The 16,269-nt window shown below is 40.2% G+C and overlaps 1 protein-coding gene across 2 annotated transcripts in view; it reads left to right on the forward strand.

The window, feature by feature from the left end:
* HOMER3 (homer scaffold protein 3) overlaps nt 1-16,269 on the forward strand; it is a 125,247-nt gene that overhangs the window by 87,728 nt on the left and 21,250 nt on the right. For both annotated transcript variants that reach the window (XM_075280786.1, XM_075280778.1), the window contains 2 exons: nt 10,404-10,560; nt 12,203-12,310. In XM_075280786.1, coding sequence (XP_075136887.1) covers nt 10,404-10,560; nt 12,203-12,310 — 265 coding nt within the window. The remainder of the gene's footprint in view (nt 1-10,403; nt 10,561-12,202; nt 12,311-16,269) is intronic.

The following is a 16,269-nucleotide window of genomic DNA, read 5'->3' on the forward strand; positions in this document are numbered from 1 at the left end:
TGATTGAAAGAACGCCTTCTCAGGGCGTTTCCACTCCGCTTTCATTGCTTTGGCCAGGGCGGGCTCCACTTGGAAGGTCCTGGACCTTCTATTGGTGGAGTCTGAGGCATCCCCCTCGTCAACATCACGCCCGCCTGGGTGGATGGACCTGAGGAGCTTAGGCATTTTTTCCACGGAAAAGGCAGTCCTGGGAACATCAGATTCTTCGTCAGCAGAAGAATCGTCCATGATATTAGACCCTTCCTCCGAAGGATACGATAAGGACCGTGGTTCCCTGCGAGGTCTTTTGGCCGAGCTGACAAAGGCCTCCATGGAGTCAGTAACAAATTCCTTCACCCACGCGACCATGTCGCGGAGAGCGGGTTCTTCAGGCGGAGGGGCACGGCATTGGCGGCACCTGTTGTACTCGTACCCATCAGGGAGCGGGATGTTACATTCTCTGCACGCCAGATGTTTGCGTTTTGACGTCCCCTTACGCCTGGGAGGCTCATCCTCTTTTGGAGAGGAAGACATCTGCAAAGAAAAGAAAATACACTAAGTATTTTACAGAAAAACAACACCATAGCCTAGCTAGGGTTAACAGTACCGTATGAAATAAGTGCTAGTCCTTGAAAAAAAGGGTAGCAAGGTAACACCAAAGGACGCTAGGAGTAGCGGAGCTTGATCCACAGAAATAGAGCAAGCAACTGCACCCTTGCACTGACAAGATTTAAATACCTAAAAGAGGAAGAGGAGGGGAGGAGTAGGGAACTAGCTCCTCCCACCTCCCTCCTAACGTCCTCCTCTCTCTCCCTTTTTTTTTTTTTTTGTACTTTTTTATACTTTTCCTTTTATAACAAAAGGACTCTACTTCCTCCCCCAACTGGGGTTAAGGAGAAGAGGGGCCAGAAGAAAGAGCCCCCAAGATCTTCCCTTCTCCCTCCAACAGGGAGGGAGAGGGTTAATTTTCGGCCGGAGGAGCAGAGACGCCCCATCCGGCCGGCCGCCGGCATTCCCAGCCGACCGCGCATGCGCCAGCGGAGAAGCCGCGCATGCGCAGAAGGAAAAAACTCCGCCGGAGCCCGGGAGAGCTCGCGCACAGCGCGAACAGAGAGAGAGAGAAACCGGCCCGGGGGAAAACAGCCAGGAAGATGCCGGAGCACGGACAAGCCTGGAGCCGACACAGGGACAGGTAAACCTGTTCCTTAAAGTTAAAAAAAGAAACAAATAAGGAGGTAAGAGAAACCTCCTTCCACCTGTCCTGCACACAGGACAGAAAAAAACACAAGGGGAGGAGGTTCCTCTTACCTTCTTATAGGAGGGGGTCAGGGTTGAATTTAATTAATTAATTAAAATTCCACCTGTCCTAAAACACGCACAGGGGCACAAATACCCCATCTGTTGTGCCGCGGTTTGGACGTGGGGGAACACTGTTTACTTATATACACATGCTATAGGTTATGCTTTTTATACTTGTATCCCCCAAAATATACTGCCAATGATCAGTTTCATAGCAGTATTTACTGTAAAAGGAAGACCTCATAAATTGCAGCCTTGTGCACCTCATAGGAGATCACTGCTCCCTCCAGGAAGGGAATGCACCTAAGAAGCTTACTCACACATCTGCCAGCCCCTCCCTGCACTTTTCTCCCCTGCAGGCAGTCCAGAACTAGCAACAGCAGAGCAGAGGGAAGAGAAAGTCCCCTGACGTCAAGCAGGGGCCGTGTGCACTGTACAAGCACTGCCCTACTATACGCATAGTGAGCAGAATCCGTACACCATCTACATGTAAATGGTGTACGGATTTCAGCTAGCAACAGATAAATACTGAATAGCAGAGGGGGATAAAGAAGAGGCAGGGATTGTACTTCAGATGCTCAGGCTCGGTTCACATCTGCTTTCGGGGATTCTGTTCCCCTCAAGCAGTCCTTTTCTCTCCACATTTTTCATGTGGAAGCCACACAGACCCCATTATAGTTTATGGGGGTCTGCCAGGTCTTTCCTAAAGTAACCGCTTTTTTTTTTTTTTTTTTTTCTTATACTTATTAGGTTTCCTTTTGAGGGGTCTGCTTGGAAACCCCCTGAACGAAAACTCAAACGCAGGTGTGAACCTAGCCTTAGATAAACATAAAGTAGCTCAAAATCCCTAATAAACTAAATTAGAACATTTATCAATGACCTCCATACCGAAAGATGATCTAAAGTTGATTTAAAGTGTAGTTACATTTTATGCAATTTCTCCTGACTAAAGAAATGCTCCACACGTGGATATAAGCAGCTGTATGGTCGCATAGTGGGACAGAGCAATATTTGGAAGGCAGATTTTGCTGTAGTAGGTTTTAGGGTGGTTTCACACGGAGTTACACTCCGCTCATTCAGGCACGTAAACACGTGTCAAAGTGACCGCTGTAAATCAGAATCCCATAGACTTCAATGTGTGCCGGTCTTACACGCGCTACACATTGAAATTAATGGGTTTAATAGCCTCCCATTGACATACCTTCAGGGTTTGATGATGCAGTTTTTGATGCCAAAGCCAGGTTTGGAGCACATACAAATCTTCATTTTGCATGAAAGTACCCTAAACAGGGTGAAGACATAATGCAGTGCTGGCTGCGGACTGTTCCATGTCATTGCTGCTTTCACATACATTGATAAACTTTAATTGATTATTTCTTCTTACTACCAACTGTGTGGTTGTACGGGTAAACATCACCCTGTGTAAACATAGATGCCAACAATAAATTAAGCGATCCCAGTTATGACAGTTCTTCTTCTGTGTAGTTTGCATCAGTTGTATGAAATGCTGTTGCAAAAGAGTTCCAGTTCACTTGTTATATTGTTTATTGGCTCTTGGATCATGCTGTAGTGATGGTACAGATCTTGGAATAATGGAACTCACAGGATCAATAGACATGTTATCTATGATACGCAAATGATAAAAAAATGGAAACTTAATATAACATCTCTATTTATTCAGTATCCAGCGCCATCAGCAGACTTATTTCAGTTTACACGCCTTGACATGCTATCAATGAAATTATTAATGGATGTCTCAGGCATGTCAAGCTATACTGAATGTGTTTGGCTCACAAATCTTCAAGATCACCAATGACAACCCAGATGTGCTTGATGGGAGACAAGTCCGGAGACACAAGAGGCCATGGTAGCAAGTTTAGGCTATGCAGGCTACTCATAGTAACATGAGCAACATGTGGCCTGCCAGTATCCTGTTGAAAAACTGGTCCTGGGACACTTTGGAGAAATCGACATACCCATTTGTTCCACGACCAAATCAGTGTAGCGCTGAGCTGTTAGTGTACCTGAAATGAAGATTAGAGGGGCTGGTTACCACACATTATGCTATCCTTCCCATACCCTGGGAGGAGGACCGGTGTGAGGTTCCCTTGTGAAGTTTGTTGAACAGTATTGACATCTCAGCTTTAGGTGTGTAGCAATTTGCTATATCAAGGTCTCTCGATTCAAGGACAGATTGTAGTCATATTTGACACCACTTGATCTGAGTTTTGGGGTTTCATTTCATGATTTGCAGATCTTGGCATTACCTGGTAATTCCTCAATTTGCATAACCTTACGGCTTGTCTTGGTGTTTGCAATTTCAATGTTGAGGAGTGTATGTACTGTGTGTACAGATTATTTATTTCTTAAGCAATATAAAGTATGTTCGTATTACATACATCAGAATGGTCCTTCAGTAAACCTCATTGTGTATTTTTGTCTTTTCAGCACACTGCAGATTAAACATTTCTGAAATTATTAACCGTAGAGTTACAGTGACACAGATAATCTAAAATTACTGAAAATGTGTTAGTATAACCCAGATTTAAAGCTTAGTTTCCCCTCCATCTGCCACAAGCCAATTAAAATACACAGTAATTACAGAGGACTCAGTGACACATTTTATAGAGGACTTTGTGACACTCATATCTTTCAGAGCTCTGCACATTTTCCTCTACATATTAGCCCATTTTAACTTTATAATAAGGAGTAATGGTGTTGCATATAACTATGAATTGACTCCAAAGATCGGGTTCAAAGCTTTTTCTTGACTACTGGTTTGCAGAGCTTGATCAGAGATTAGTGTGCAGAGACCTCAGTAAATCACTTGCATTTATGGAAAAGATTAGAGGATCTAATAATTTTCTTTTCCAGCTTCTAGGGGGTCCTTTTAATATTTCCTGTTGGACATAAAATATATTAACTGTCGTATGATTAAAAATTAGATTTTTTGTTGAGGACTTTATAAATTCTAAACTCATTATTAATATATTCAAGGTATGAATTTTGTTATCGCGTTCAACAATCTTACACAGGGTAGCGCAGATCCTTCAGATATTGCTAGACAATAAAGTCCTGCAAGCCCGAATTTATTGTCTGGCGAATACAGTTAAAATAATGGACGTCTGACAGACCCCAGTATAGTCAATAGGGTCCCTTGGGCTCCATTCATTCTAGCCTTAGTTCATTAAAATGGTCTAGTTATTGATGCAAATAGGAAAGGAAATATTGAAAAATCAGGAAATGATAGAGCGCTATTGGCAACAAAATCCGAAATGAACTTGAAAATAAAAATAATGATGTGGATGGTTAAGATGAATTGATTCTAAGGCTATTGCTGGACACCGCCTGCTTGGCCTGATGAAGACACCCGCTCGGTGTCAAAACGCGTAGCCATTTTAAGCTGTTGTTTATGTCTTTGGAGCAATAAACAGAAACAATTTATCTTAACCATCCACATCGTTATTTTTATTTTCAAGTTCATTTTGGATTTTGTTGCCATTAGCGCTCTATCATTTCCAGGTCTTTCTATATTTCCTTTCCTATTTGCCTCACCACCCACTGTGTGGGACGGTGCCCGGGTAAGAGCTGCAATTGTCCTGGTGAGCTCCTGACTGGAGTCTACTATTTCCACCAGACGGGCGCCAGGTCACCATTTTTATACTTCTCTCTAGTTATTGATGCTACATATTCATAAAACACTCTACTGTGCTATTGATTTGAAAAGTACTTCAAATTATTTTACATTAATATTTGGAGTGGTCTTGGTGGTACAAACCATTAATTCATGACATTTACCAGTTAAGTGACCATGATTTCCCATATTTAACATGTGGCTCCAATAACTAACAATGCATGTTCAGTTTCCAACTGACATTGGTAGTTGCTACTAGGCAAGCAGAACAGATTACACTTCTAAAATATTTATTGGCTGTTGAATCTGTCAGGTTTAAAATACCTCCTAAACCAATAATAGCCTGGTATGGATGTGCAAATTAACTTGCAAGCCTACAAATTTGCCTACAGACATCTGTGACACAGGCAGAAGCAGAAAATGTCAATCATGGCTAAAGGTTGCATTACAACCAGAGTCATTGTGTCTGTTGGCAATTTTGGGATCATGGACCCACCTCCATTGCACTTTTAAGGTCATTTGCATATCCATGTAATTACGATTAGCTCTACATTTCTTTATCAGATTATGGCTACAAAGGTACGCTACTGTTAAAGGACCCTACATGATACTGTTATTGGTTTAGGAATCATACCGCCCTGTACAGATTTTGCGCCGTTTTCACAGAGGCGCTTTAGGATTAATTTTTTTACCCCTTTAGGGCCCGTGCACACGGAGTTTACGTGCACACATTTTAGCATAATACACGTGTATAGAATACACGTGTAAAAATAGCAGTTCCATTGAAGTCAATGGAGTCATTATCTGTGCATAACCTGTATGTGACCTCAGGAGGGGGGGTTATCAGGGACTCTTCTGTCCCTATTAACCCTTCTCCTGCCAATCAGAGAGCATACTATTCCTTTGCCCTCTGATTGTCACATACAAGTATAATGTAATTTCCCCTGAGTTTTACTAGTGGGGTATTCTTATGTAATACCCTCTAAACATAACAAGGAAGTTTATTGGTGCTGTGACCCAGACGTTTACCATTGTCCAGGTTGCAGAGCCAAAAAAAAGTCGCACCAAACACATACACAACACATACAAAGTCATGAATAAAGTTTACATTTCACCCAATCCCTGTCCTGTCCATACCTGAGTACAGTACAGTACAGTAAAATACATCTCTAGTGATGTCCATTACACGCTAAAATAATATAAAAAACAAAAAAAACTTTGCAAGTCTTCAGTAGGTGATACCTTTTTTAATGGCTAACTCATAATGATGACAGAATATGACGTTTTGAAGCTTTCCTCTGAGCTTCTTCTTCAGATATAACTAAAAAACACTTTCTAGAGGCTGCTTATTTATGTACAACAGGACACATAGGGATAGGATTACAGGAGGGAGGGGGGAAGAGGCTTATTACTATATACTTATAACAACAAACAATCAATTGCCAGATCCCCCAGTTCTTATCTTAATGGCTGTCTTAATGATGTGTATAAAAAGACATAAACCCACGTGAGATATTCATCCCATTGTCCAACGTCTGGAATAGGGTCATGGCCTTGTACTCATAAATCAGTCGCTGTTTCCTTGATTTAAAGTTCCCTTTTAAGATCAAGATTTTCATGTCATTGGTGATATTATGATCTTCCTGGCAAAAATGATTTGGCACGGGAAGATCAGTTCTCTGTTGTTTGATTGTATGGCGATGTGAATTAATTCTCATTCTGAGTTTCTGACCAGTCTCTCCAACATACAGATTTTCAGTGGAACATTTGGTGCAAATGATAAAATACACCACATTAGGTGTGTTACAGGTGAACGTACCTGTGATTTTATATTCCCTGTTAGAGTTTGGTATCTCTATCCTGTCAGTGGTCAGTATGTGCGGGCAGGTTTTGCACCTCTTCTGTCCACATGGAAATGTTCCTTTGTTAGTTGGAGGTGACAGTGAGCTGCTAATAATCATATTCCTGAGGTTTGGTGTCTGTCTGTAGCATAGGAGAGGGGGGTCAGAAAATATGGATTTTAGACGGTTGTCTTTTTGCAGTAGTGGATGTAATTTGCGTGTGATTCCTCTCAGCGTCTCCAGGTGGGGGTTGTATGTGACAACCAGGGGTACCCGAGTGTTCTCCTGTTTGGTATTGTATTTTAATAACTCCGATCTTGGTATCCTGGTGGCTCTGGTGATTTGGTTATCAACTGTTCTTGGATGGTAACCCTGCCTCAAGAATGTGTTTTTGAGGCCCCCAAGGTGTTCGTCCCTATCTGCAGGGTTTGAACATATGCAATGGTATCTGATGGCCTGGCTGTATACAATGGAGTTCTTTATGTGTTTAGGATGAAAACTATCCCATCTTAGGTACGTAGGGCGGTCAATTGGTTTCCGATACAGCGATGTCTCAATTTTGTTGTCCTGTATCTTGATGACTGCATCCAGGAAGTTTATTTCGGAGAAGGAGTGATTGAGCGTCAGGTTGATGGTGGGATGGAACTGGTTGAACTGTTCATGGAAGGTTTTCAGCTGTTTTAGGGAGTCTGAGCTCTTGTTGTAGTTGATGTTTGCGGTTTATATAATATATTTACACATTGTATACACCTTTAGCTATTATTTTAAATGTATTTTGTATATGAATGTGAGATTGAACATGAGTTTTAGGTGCAAATATGTGTTTTAGCGTATTTTTTCAAAAAATTATTTGTGTTGGTCGCAAAGTTGCATGAAGGTGGATGTGGCTATCGATGACCCATTAAGACATTTGTAATCTTCAGGTTGTCTACTTTCAAAAAATATATAGGGTTTAGGGGTTCACTTACTTTTCATGGTGTGTAATCCCTACATTTTATAGGATGATACTTTTCATTTCCAGCTTCAAAGCAGATTTTTGTTCCTTCCAGTTCTAGCGATTTTCTGAAGAGACGTGCATGCGGGTGCAGGCCATAGTGATATGTATGAACTCTGCACATGTTGAACTCTTATTTTTAGGAGGTTTGGTGCATTTAATTTTTTGTTTAGTTTCCGCTTTTAACAACTAATATACATTTGCATTTTTTCATAAAACATTCATTTTAAATCAAAATTGCATGAAGGTGCCTGTTTGTATACAGTACCAAGTGGCATTCTGACAATGCTGCAGATGTTTACTTTAAGAAAATATATAGGTATGGGGGGGTTGGATGCTTTTTTAATGTTGCAATTTAGGTTTGATTTGTCCATCTCAAAACTGTGAAAATTGCTCTGGCTACTGGAGGTGCAAAATTTCCAGAGACCCTTGGCAGCGAAAAGGTTAAGGCAGTGCCACATCATGAACCTGATGCTAGGGGCTGCTGGTGCTTTCACTTCTCAATAAGTCAAATGCCAATTAATTTCAGCTGTTAAAAGGGCTCTATCAGTAAAATCATGCTGATAGAGCCCCACATATGCATGAATAGCCTTTAAAAAGGCTATTCGGGCACCGTAAATGTTATATTAAACTACCCCCCAGTTTTAAAATAAAACCCTAAAAAAGAATGTTATCTACTTACGGATCGTGCACGCTGGGCGGGCATTCAGGGTGTGTCTTCATCTTCATCCACGCCTCCTCTTCCTCCGATGTCCTACGGCCCCGTCCTCCTCCGGCGCTCGCGAACTGACACTGATATAAAAAAATGGCCTGGGCGCATGCGCAGTAGCATGCGGCTTCTACTACGGCTACTTCGCAGGCACCCAGGCCATTTTTTTTATCAGTGTCAGTTTGCGAGCGCTGGAAGAGGACGGGACCCGAGGACATCGGAGGAAGAAGAGGCGGGGATGAAGAAGACGGCGGACCCTGAATGCCCGCCCAGCGTGCACGTTCGGTAAGTAGATCACATTCTTTTTTAGGGTTTTATTTTAAAACTGGGGGGTAATTTAATATAACATTTATGGTGCCTGAATAGCCTTTTTAACCACTTCCGGACTGCCCATAGACTATATACGTCCGGGAAGTGGTTGTCTAGTTCTGCCAGGACGTACCGGTACGTCCACCAGAACACAGCAGCTGCACGGAGATCGTGCAGCTGCTTTCAATAGGAGCCGGCTGTAACTTCAGCCGGAGCTCCTAGAGAGAAGACAGGGCAGATTTATTACCTCCCCTGCCTTCTCGATCGCTGTGTATACAGCGCTCAATGAGCGCTGTATACACAGCTATGGACGCAGCCATAAATCAGCTGCCCTCTGACCCGGCAGACACGTGATCTGCTGGGAGCAGTGTCCTGCCAGAGCTGCTGGGTCCTACAGGACTCAGATCAGCTCTGCATACTGTGTATACAGTGTGCAGGAGTCTGTATTCCTCCTGTAACTGAGGTTAAATGTACCAGCCCCAGTTATAGGAGAAATCAGCCTCAAGTACAAAAAAAAAAGTGATCAGATGTCCCCAAAGGTCTCTTATCACCTTATGGGGACACAATCTGGAAAAAAAATAAAATAAAAATATAATAAAAAAGTTTTTAAAAAATGTAAATAAAATAATAATAAAAAATAAATAAATAATACGCTAATAAAACGCCGTTATTAAAGGTTATAGCCCCGCCCCCGACGACACCATACAAAATAAAAATTACCGTAACGGAGAGGAAAAACTATTTTATAAAGTTTTTCAGTGACACTTTGTGTTATTAAATTAAAAAAAAATTATAAATTGAAAACCAGACACAATTTCCCTCCTATTTTGTTTATATTTTCCTGGATATAAAAAAAATTAAAACCATTTGAAAATAAAAATAACATAAAAATAAAGCCCTATGTGTCCCCGAAAAAGACGCAAAAATTAGTTGACTAAGACATACAAGAAAAATTTTACAGACCTCAAAACCGCACATACATAATAAACCTAAAATGTGTCTGGTCCTGGACCACAAATTGGCCCTGTACTGAAGTGGTTAAAGGCTATTCACGCATATGTGGGGCTCTATCAGCTTGATTTTGCTGATAGAGCCCCTTTAACATGGTTTTACCGTTAACACATGGACAGTAATAATGGGACTGGATATGGAACAAACCTTTGAAAACCTTTCATATACCTCACATTACAATTAACCCCAAGGTAGTATGGGGATCAAATACGTTTGACAAGCACCAAGTACCACTTTCCAATTGATTCCAATGGTAGAGAACAGCTGTAAAAGTGCTACAAAAAATATTACTTCATTAAGTCCAAGTTATGGTATTGTAACAATTCTATAAAGAAGTAAATACAACTCTTTGGATAATGTTTTATTGACAGTGAATATTTTTTGGAGTCTATCTCTTCCTTAAGGCTGAGACCCCACATTGTTCTTTTGGGAGGCTTTTCTTGGAGGCTGAGTTTGACGTGGATGCAGCGTCAAAATCAGCGCTAAAAAACTCAGTGCGCACTGACCCTTACCCTTGACTATTTGCACCATATGGAAATAGAAAGTAACCATGCATTTATGTGTGCTGTATATTATACACACATGTATCTAGATACGACATGATTTTGAATTGTATCTCTTTGCCAGATCAGTGTGTGAAGTGCAGTGGGAGGCCGAGTTTTTCAGTCTTCAGGACAACAACAATAAGTTGGTAGCTGCTTTGCGGGAAGCAAATGCCAATGTGGAAAAGTGGAAGAAGCAGCTGGCTGGATATCAGGAGGAGGCAGAACGATTACGACAAAGGGTATGGACATCAAATGTTTTTATTGTATATTTCACTGCAAATATATGGTAAATGACTCAGGAATCCCTTATCTTCAGTGTAAGTACTGTCAAATAACTGGAGATTATTTGATTAATACCATTTTGTTTATAAGTGTAAGTGTAGGTGTTTTAAAATACAGTTTGTACTTTGACAAATGTTCCTATGTCAATGGAAATGACAGCACAAATATTAGTGAAGAATGTTAATTTGGACTAATTCAGGCTGCAGTTCTTCCATGAAGCTTTCAGATTTAGTTTTCAATGGCATATTTTAAAAAGTGCCTTCCACTGTGATTCCATTCTGCTGCCTTGCGGTCAGTGCTTAACCCAAGAGGCCATAAAATGTTATTTTTATACATACTTGAGACCTGTACTTAGACTTGATTTGTTTAAAACATAAAACTGTCCTGCTGTGAAAAACAGAAATTTTTCTAAAGACCCGACAATTTTCAGGGGTTTAAAGGTGTTGTATCAACATTAAATATCATAATCACCCTCTGGTTAGGAAGATGACTGCATGACTTCACACAAAATTATCTGCATCCTTAAGATGTTTTATTGTGTTTTGGTAAAAAATTATTTGGTAGCACTAGTTTAAAATAGGAGCTGAGTAAATAAAGGATAAAGTTCCCCAAAATTATGGTAATGGGTCTCCTGCCTGTACTGTAGTAGGGGATTTACATAAGTACATTTCTGTAAAACTCCTTAAAGAGTAACTTCTATTTCGTTGACTTATTATTTTCTATTTTTTTTGCTATTGTGTTGGGGGTGTGGTGTGGTGAACATTTTTATAATATACCGTACTTTATTCATCTATCAAACTTTCTTTTAATAGAAAACAGGCTGTAAAGTTCCTATAAGCCAGGGGTAGGGAACCTTTGGCTCTCCAGCTGCTGTGAAACTACAACTCCCGTCATGCTCCATTCACTTCCATGGGAGTTCCCAGAACAGCAGAGCCAGTATGCATGCTGGGAGTTGTAGTTTTGCAACAGCTGGAGAGCCGTACGTTCCCTACCCCTGCTATAAGCAAAGATCTAACTAAGCAATGCCAGAGGCTGTCTGTACACATGTAGAGATGAAGCATTTACCAAAGAGGGGTGGTCCCTAGAAAAGTGGTATCATAAACTGAGATTCTCTCTAATCTGAGATATCATTAGTTAAATACTCAGTCAGGACTGTTATTTTATATGCAGCTTGAACAAACTGCTTTATACAGTATTAGGTTAAAATTTCCGACAGTGTCTCTCACTAATGTTATCCCAGATTAGTTGGTTCTTGAATCTCAGCTTTCATATGACACCAGAACCATTTTTTTAGGTAGTATAAAACCGAAGATACGGCCATTTCATTTGCTTAATTCCCCTTTGGTAAATGAATGTTTATGGATTTGCCCTAACAGCAGTTCCGTTTTAGGGTTGCTAAGGAGAATGTAACAGAATGTTTTCTAATAGCAAAAAAAAAAAAAAAAAAAAAAAAATGGGAGTTACACTTTAAAGTAATTGAAAACCTTTTCCTATTAGTTTTATTTTGATTTTGTTATCAATCTTCCAATACTTTTCTTCCATAATTGAACATTTCTTAGGAAGTTCACAAAAAAATGACTTTGTTTCACTATTGTGTAGGTTACAGAACTGGAAACTCAGTCTACAACAGTGTCTGCCACAGATCAGGAAAATGATTTTTCTGAGCGACTTCGAGAGCTGGAGACGCTGCTTAAGAACAAAGAAGAGGTAAGTCAGTATAAATTAATAGAAATTTTGGCTATGGAGACTTTTGCACATGGAGTCTATGGAGACTTTTTATTGTACATTTATTATTGATGCAAAATTAGATGGCTTTTTAAACAGTTTGTTAAAATTTTTGACCATTTTCCTGCTGTGGAGTCTGTGAAGTCCTTTACATAGCCATCTGCTCTACAGCTTATGACATAGGTCCAAGAGAACAGATCTCTGCTCTCCCCTTTACGTCTTTAAGTTAAAGTTGCGAGCAGGAAGGAGAAGTATATTGCACACAGCAGATCAAAATGCAAGTGTGTATATGCGAGGGTAGTCCTCTTATTCAGCAGAGGAAAGGGGATACTTTACACATTTTAGCCTCATTGTTTGTCAGCACAAGGGAGAAGAGATGCTGTGGGCTGTAGTGAGTACAGGAATGAAGTTATGCTGATACCTGAGAGTGATTGATGGCAGCCACATCTTTGACACACAGACCTTACATCCAGTATATACTAATAGGAGGGACATGAGGAAAGTTCAAAACTTTGGTTGTAAACCTAGTATCAGTATCTGAAAAGTAAGTAAGGAATTTAAAATTGCAGCCTGAACCTTTTTTTTTTTTTTTTTTTTTTTTAACTCAAGGTAACCACTAAAATAAGTAAAAATCCAATTTTTTTCATCCTAAATGTTTTATTAGCCTTTAACATCTTCCCAGCATTGGCGGTAGATGTACTGCAGAAGAGGGAAGGAACAGTTTAGCATGTGCTCAGGAGCTGAGCTTACACCATATACAGTATAGTGGTCACACTGGTTACACAAGTGCAGGCCCTAGTCCACTGAATGAACCAAAGATAAAAGTAAATGAATGGAAAAATATTTTTAAAAATCAAAAGAGTAAACTCTAAAAAAATGTAGCATAATTTGAATTGCTGTATCCAGAAATATTTGTTTTAGTAAAATGTAATAGCATTTATCCTTCACAATGATTAAAACAAAATTGAAATAAATGAAAAAAATGTGATCGCAAAGTCATATGCACCTCAAAGTGGTGCCATGTTTTTATTTTATATAAAAAAAAATAATGTATATAAATTTGGTATCAGTATAATTTACACTGACCCGCATTGTAAACATGTTATTTTTACCACACACCGAAACTCAAAAAAATAATGGTGTAATTGTGTGTTCTTCCCACACCACCCTATATTTAATTCTGTACAGGTTTCAGGTTGAGTCAGTTTGTCAATGATCCAAATTTTATCATAAGCTTGAATTCCCAAATTTTTCTCTCACTGACGTTCTTAATGCCTTAACAACCACCCCATAGGAAAATTACGTCGGCACTGACAGGTCCTACCTGATTGCCCTATAGTAAAAATCCGTTGGGCAGTCAGGGTAGGTTTTAACCTGTCAGTTCCAACATAAGGAGTGGGTGTTAGTTGTATCCAAGGGGTTTCGCGATCTTGCTGTCCCCCCCCCCCCCCCCCGCGCGGTGAGATTGGGTTGTGCCGGTGAGATTGGGTATGTGTATTATGCAGCCTGGGGTCTGGCCAGTGACCTCAGGCTACCCTGACATCCCCCCCCATTACCTGGTGATCCTGCCAGAACCTGTGGTAGTCAGCCTATGCTGACACATAGGCTGACTTCCTGTATAGACTGCGTGACACATGCAATCTGTATCTCGCAGCCTATAATATTGATTCAGCAATGAAATCATTGCCTAAAGGGACATATGAAAAAGTGGGGGAAAAAAAGTGGAAAAAAAAAAAGTATTTGAAAAAAAAAAAAAAAAGTTATAAAGCCCCCCCAAATTCCCTAAAAAAATCCTAAAAATTAATAAAAACAATGCATATTTAGTATTGTTGCGTCCGTAACAATCTGTACAATAAAACTGAAACAATATTTAATGTACATGGTGAACATCGGGAAAAAAACCCGCCGGAAATAGTGATTTTTCGCCATCTCGCCTTACAATATATGCTATAAAAGTGATCAAAAAGTCATATGTACCCCACAACAGCACCAATAAAAAGCACAGGTTGTCCCGCAAAAAATAAGCCCTTAGCCAACACTGTCAAACAAAAAATAAAAATGTTACACGTCTCAGAAATTGGCAATGCAAAAAACATTAATTTATGTCCCCAAATGTGTTTTTGTTCTGCAGAATAAGTATCACATAAAAATATAATAGAAACGAGGTATCGCCGTAATAGTACTGACCTGCAGAATAAAGGAAACATGTTACTTATACTGTATGCTGCATGGCAAAAAATTTTAAAGGTAAAACGCAATGCTAGGATTGAATTTTAAAAAAATAGAGCCTGCAAAAAAGAGTAAAATGTATTCAATAAGTTGTAGGCACCCAAAAATGGTGTCATTACAAAATGCATCTCATCCCACAAACAACAAGCCCTTATACAGGGGAGAAGTGGGGTGATGTATTTTGGGTGTGTGTTTCTTCTTTTTGATGTGTTGTGTGCAGAAAAACTGCCTTTAAAATTACACATATTTGAAGAAAATGGAAATTAAATTTTTTACGTAATTTTGTAATCATTCTTTCAAAACAATATTTGTTTGATCAAAATGTTCACTATACCCCTCAAAGAAACCATATTAGAGGATGTACATGAAAATGTTCCAAAAATATTTTAGTTCTGCTGTATTTTTTTTTTTTTATGTGGACCGTGCTTGATGATGGGAGTACAAGTCTTGCACTTTTTGCTGTTCCATGGTAATGTGCAAGTCACTGATGGTGACATGAGGGCACTTCTATTGATGAAATTGATGGTTGTTTATATGTGAGGAGAGGCAAATCTGGTAATACATGATTTATTTTATTGTCCCCATGAAATGTTGGTTGTTAAGCAGTAAATTTCCTCAAAATGTTCATTTGAGGGTCATGTGTAACCTCTGTAACCTCTGTTCTCCTTAGGATAGAAATTGAGGGTAGAAAATGTTTAGTTGGTGGTGTGGTAGCAACAAAGTTATTCAAGGTTGTAGGCTTTCCTGAACAGGTGAGTTTTCAGGGTCCTCTTGAAGATTGTGATTGTGGGGGACAGTCTTATGTATCATGGTAGAAAGTTCCAGAATATGGAAAATGCATGGCAGAAGTCTTGGAGGCAGTTGTGTGAAGAGCGGAGTAGGAGGTCTTCAGAGGATTGGAGGTTGTTTGTGGGTAGGTAGCGGAAGATTAGGTCAGAATGTATGGAGTGGACAAGGTTGTAGATGGCTTTAGCATTAGATGATGATTTTTTTTATGTGTTCCAGATGAAACTTTTCCCATTCCAGATAAGTAAAAAATCCTGATTCTAGGGGCCACACAGTGGCTCAGTGGTTAGCACTGCAGCCTTGCAGCGCTGGAGTCCTGGTGTTCAAATCCCGCCAAGGGCATAAAACCATCTGCAAGGAGTTTGTATGGCTTTCCATCCCATATTCCAAAGACATACTGATAGGGAAAAAGCTGACATTATAAAGGATAATCTGTTTTCCCTTAGTCATAACAGAAGCACAAGTGGGGTATTCTGCCCCTGTGTGCTGGTAGGACAGATGGAATTTTTAATTCATTAACCAGCACAACCTGGCCCTATAAGAGGGCACAAGGACCTCCCACCTGCGTGTTAATACAAGAGTACATAATCTATACAACACACATAACAATAATTTACAAAAAGTAATAGGGAGGGAGACTTGTGCTGCTGTTATGACTAAGGGAAAACAGATTATCCTTTATAATCTCAGCTTGCCTGTCGTCAAACAGCAGCACAAGTGGGGAGGTAGCAAGTAATCCCCCCACTTAGGGAGGGTTTCCACGGCCCATAGAGGTCAGGATTGACTGCCCAAAGCCGTCGCGACAGACGCCCGGGAGTTTAGGCGGTAATGCCTTACAAAGGTGAGGGGAGAGGACCAAGAGGCGGGCGCACAGATGTGCTCTAATGGAACTGCTGACCTCTCCGCCCAAGATGAAGACACCACCC

The sequence above is a fragment of the Leptodactylus fuscus genome, chromosome 1 (assembly GCF_031893055.1).
Source record: "Leptodactylus fuscus isolate aLepFus1 chromosome 1, aLepFus1.hap2, whole genome shotgun sequence".
NCBI lineage: Eukaryota > Metazoa > Chordata > Amphibia > Anura > Leptodactylidae > Leptodactylus > Leptodactylus fuscus.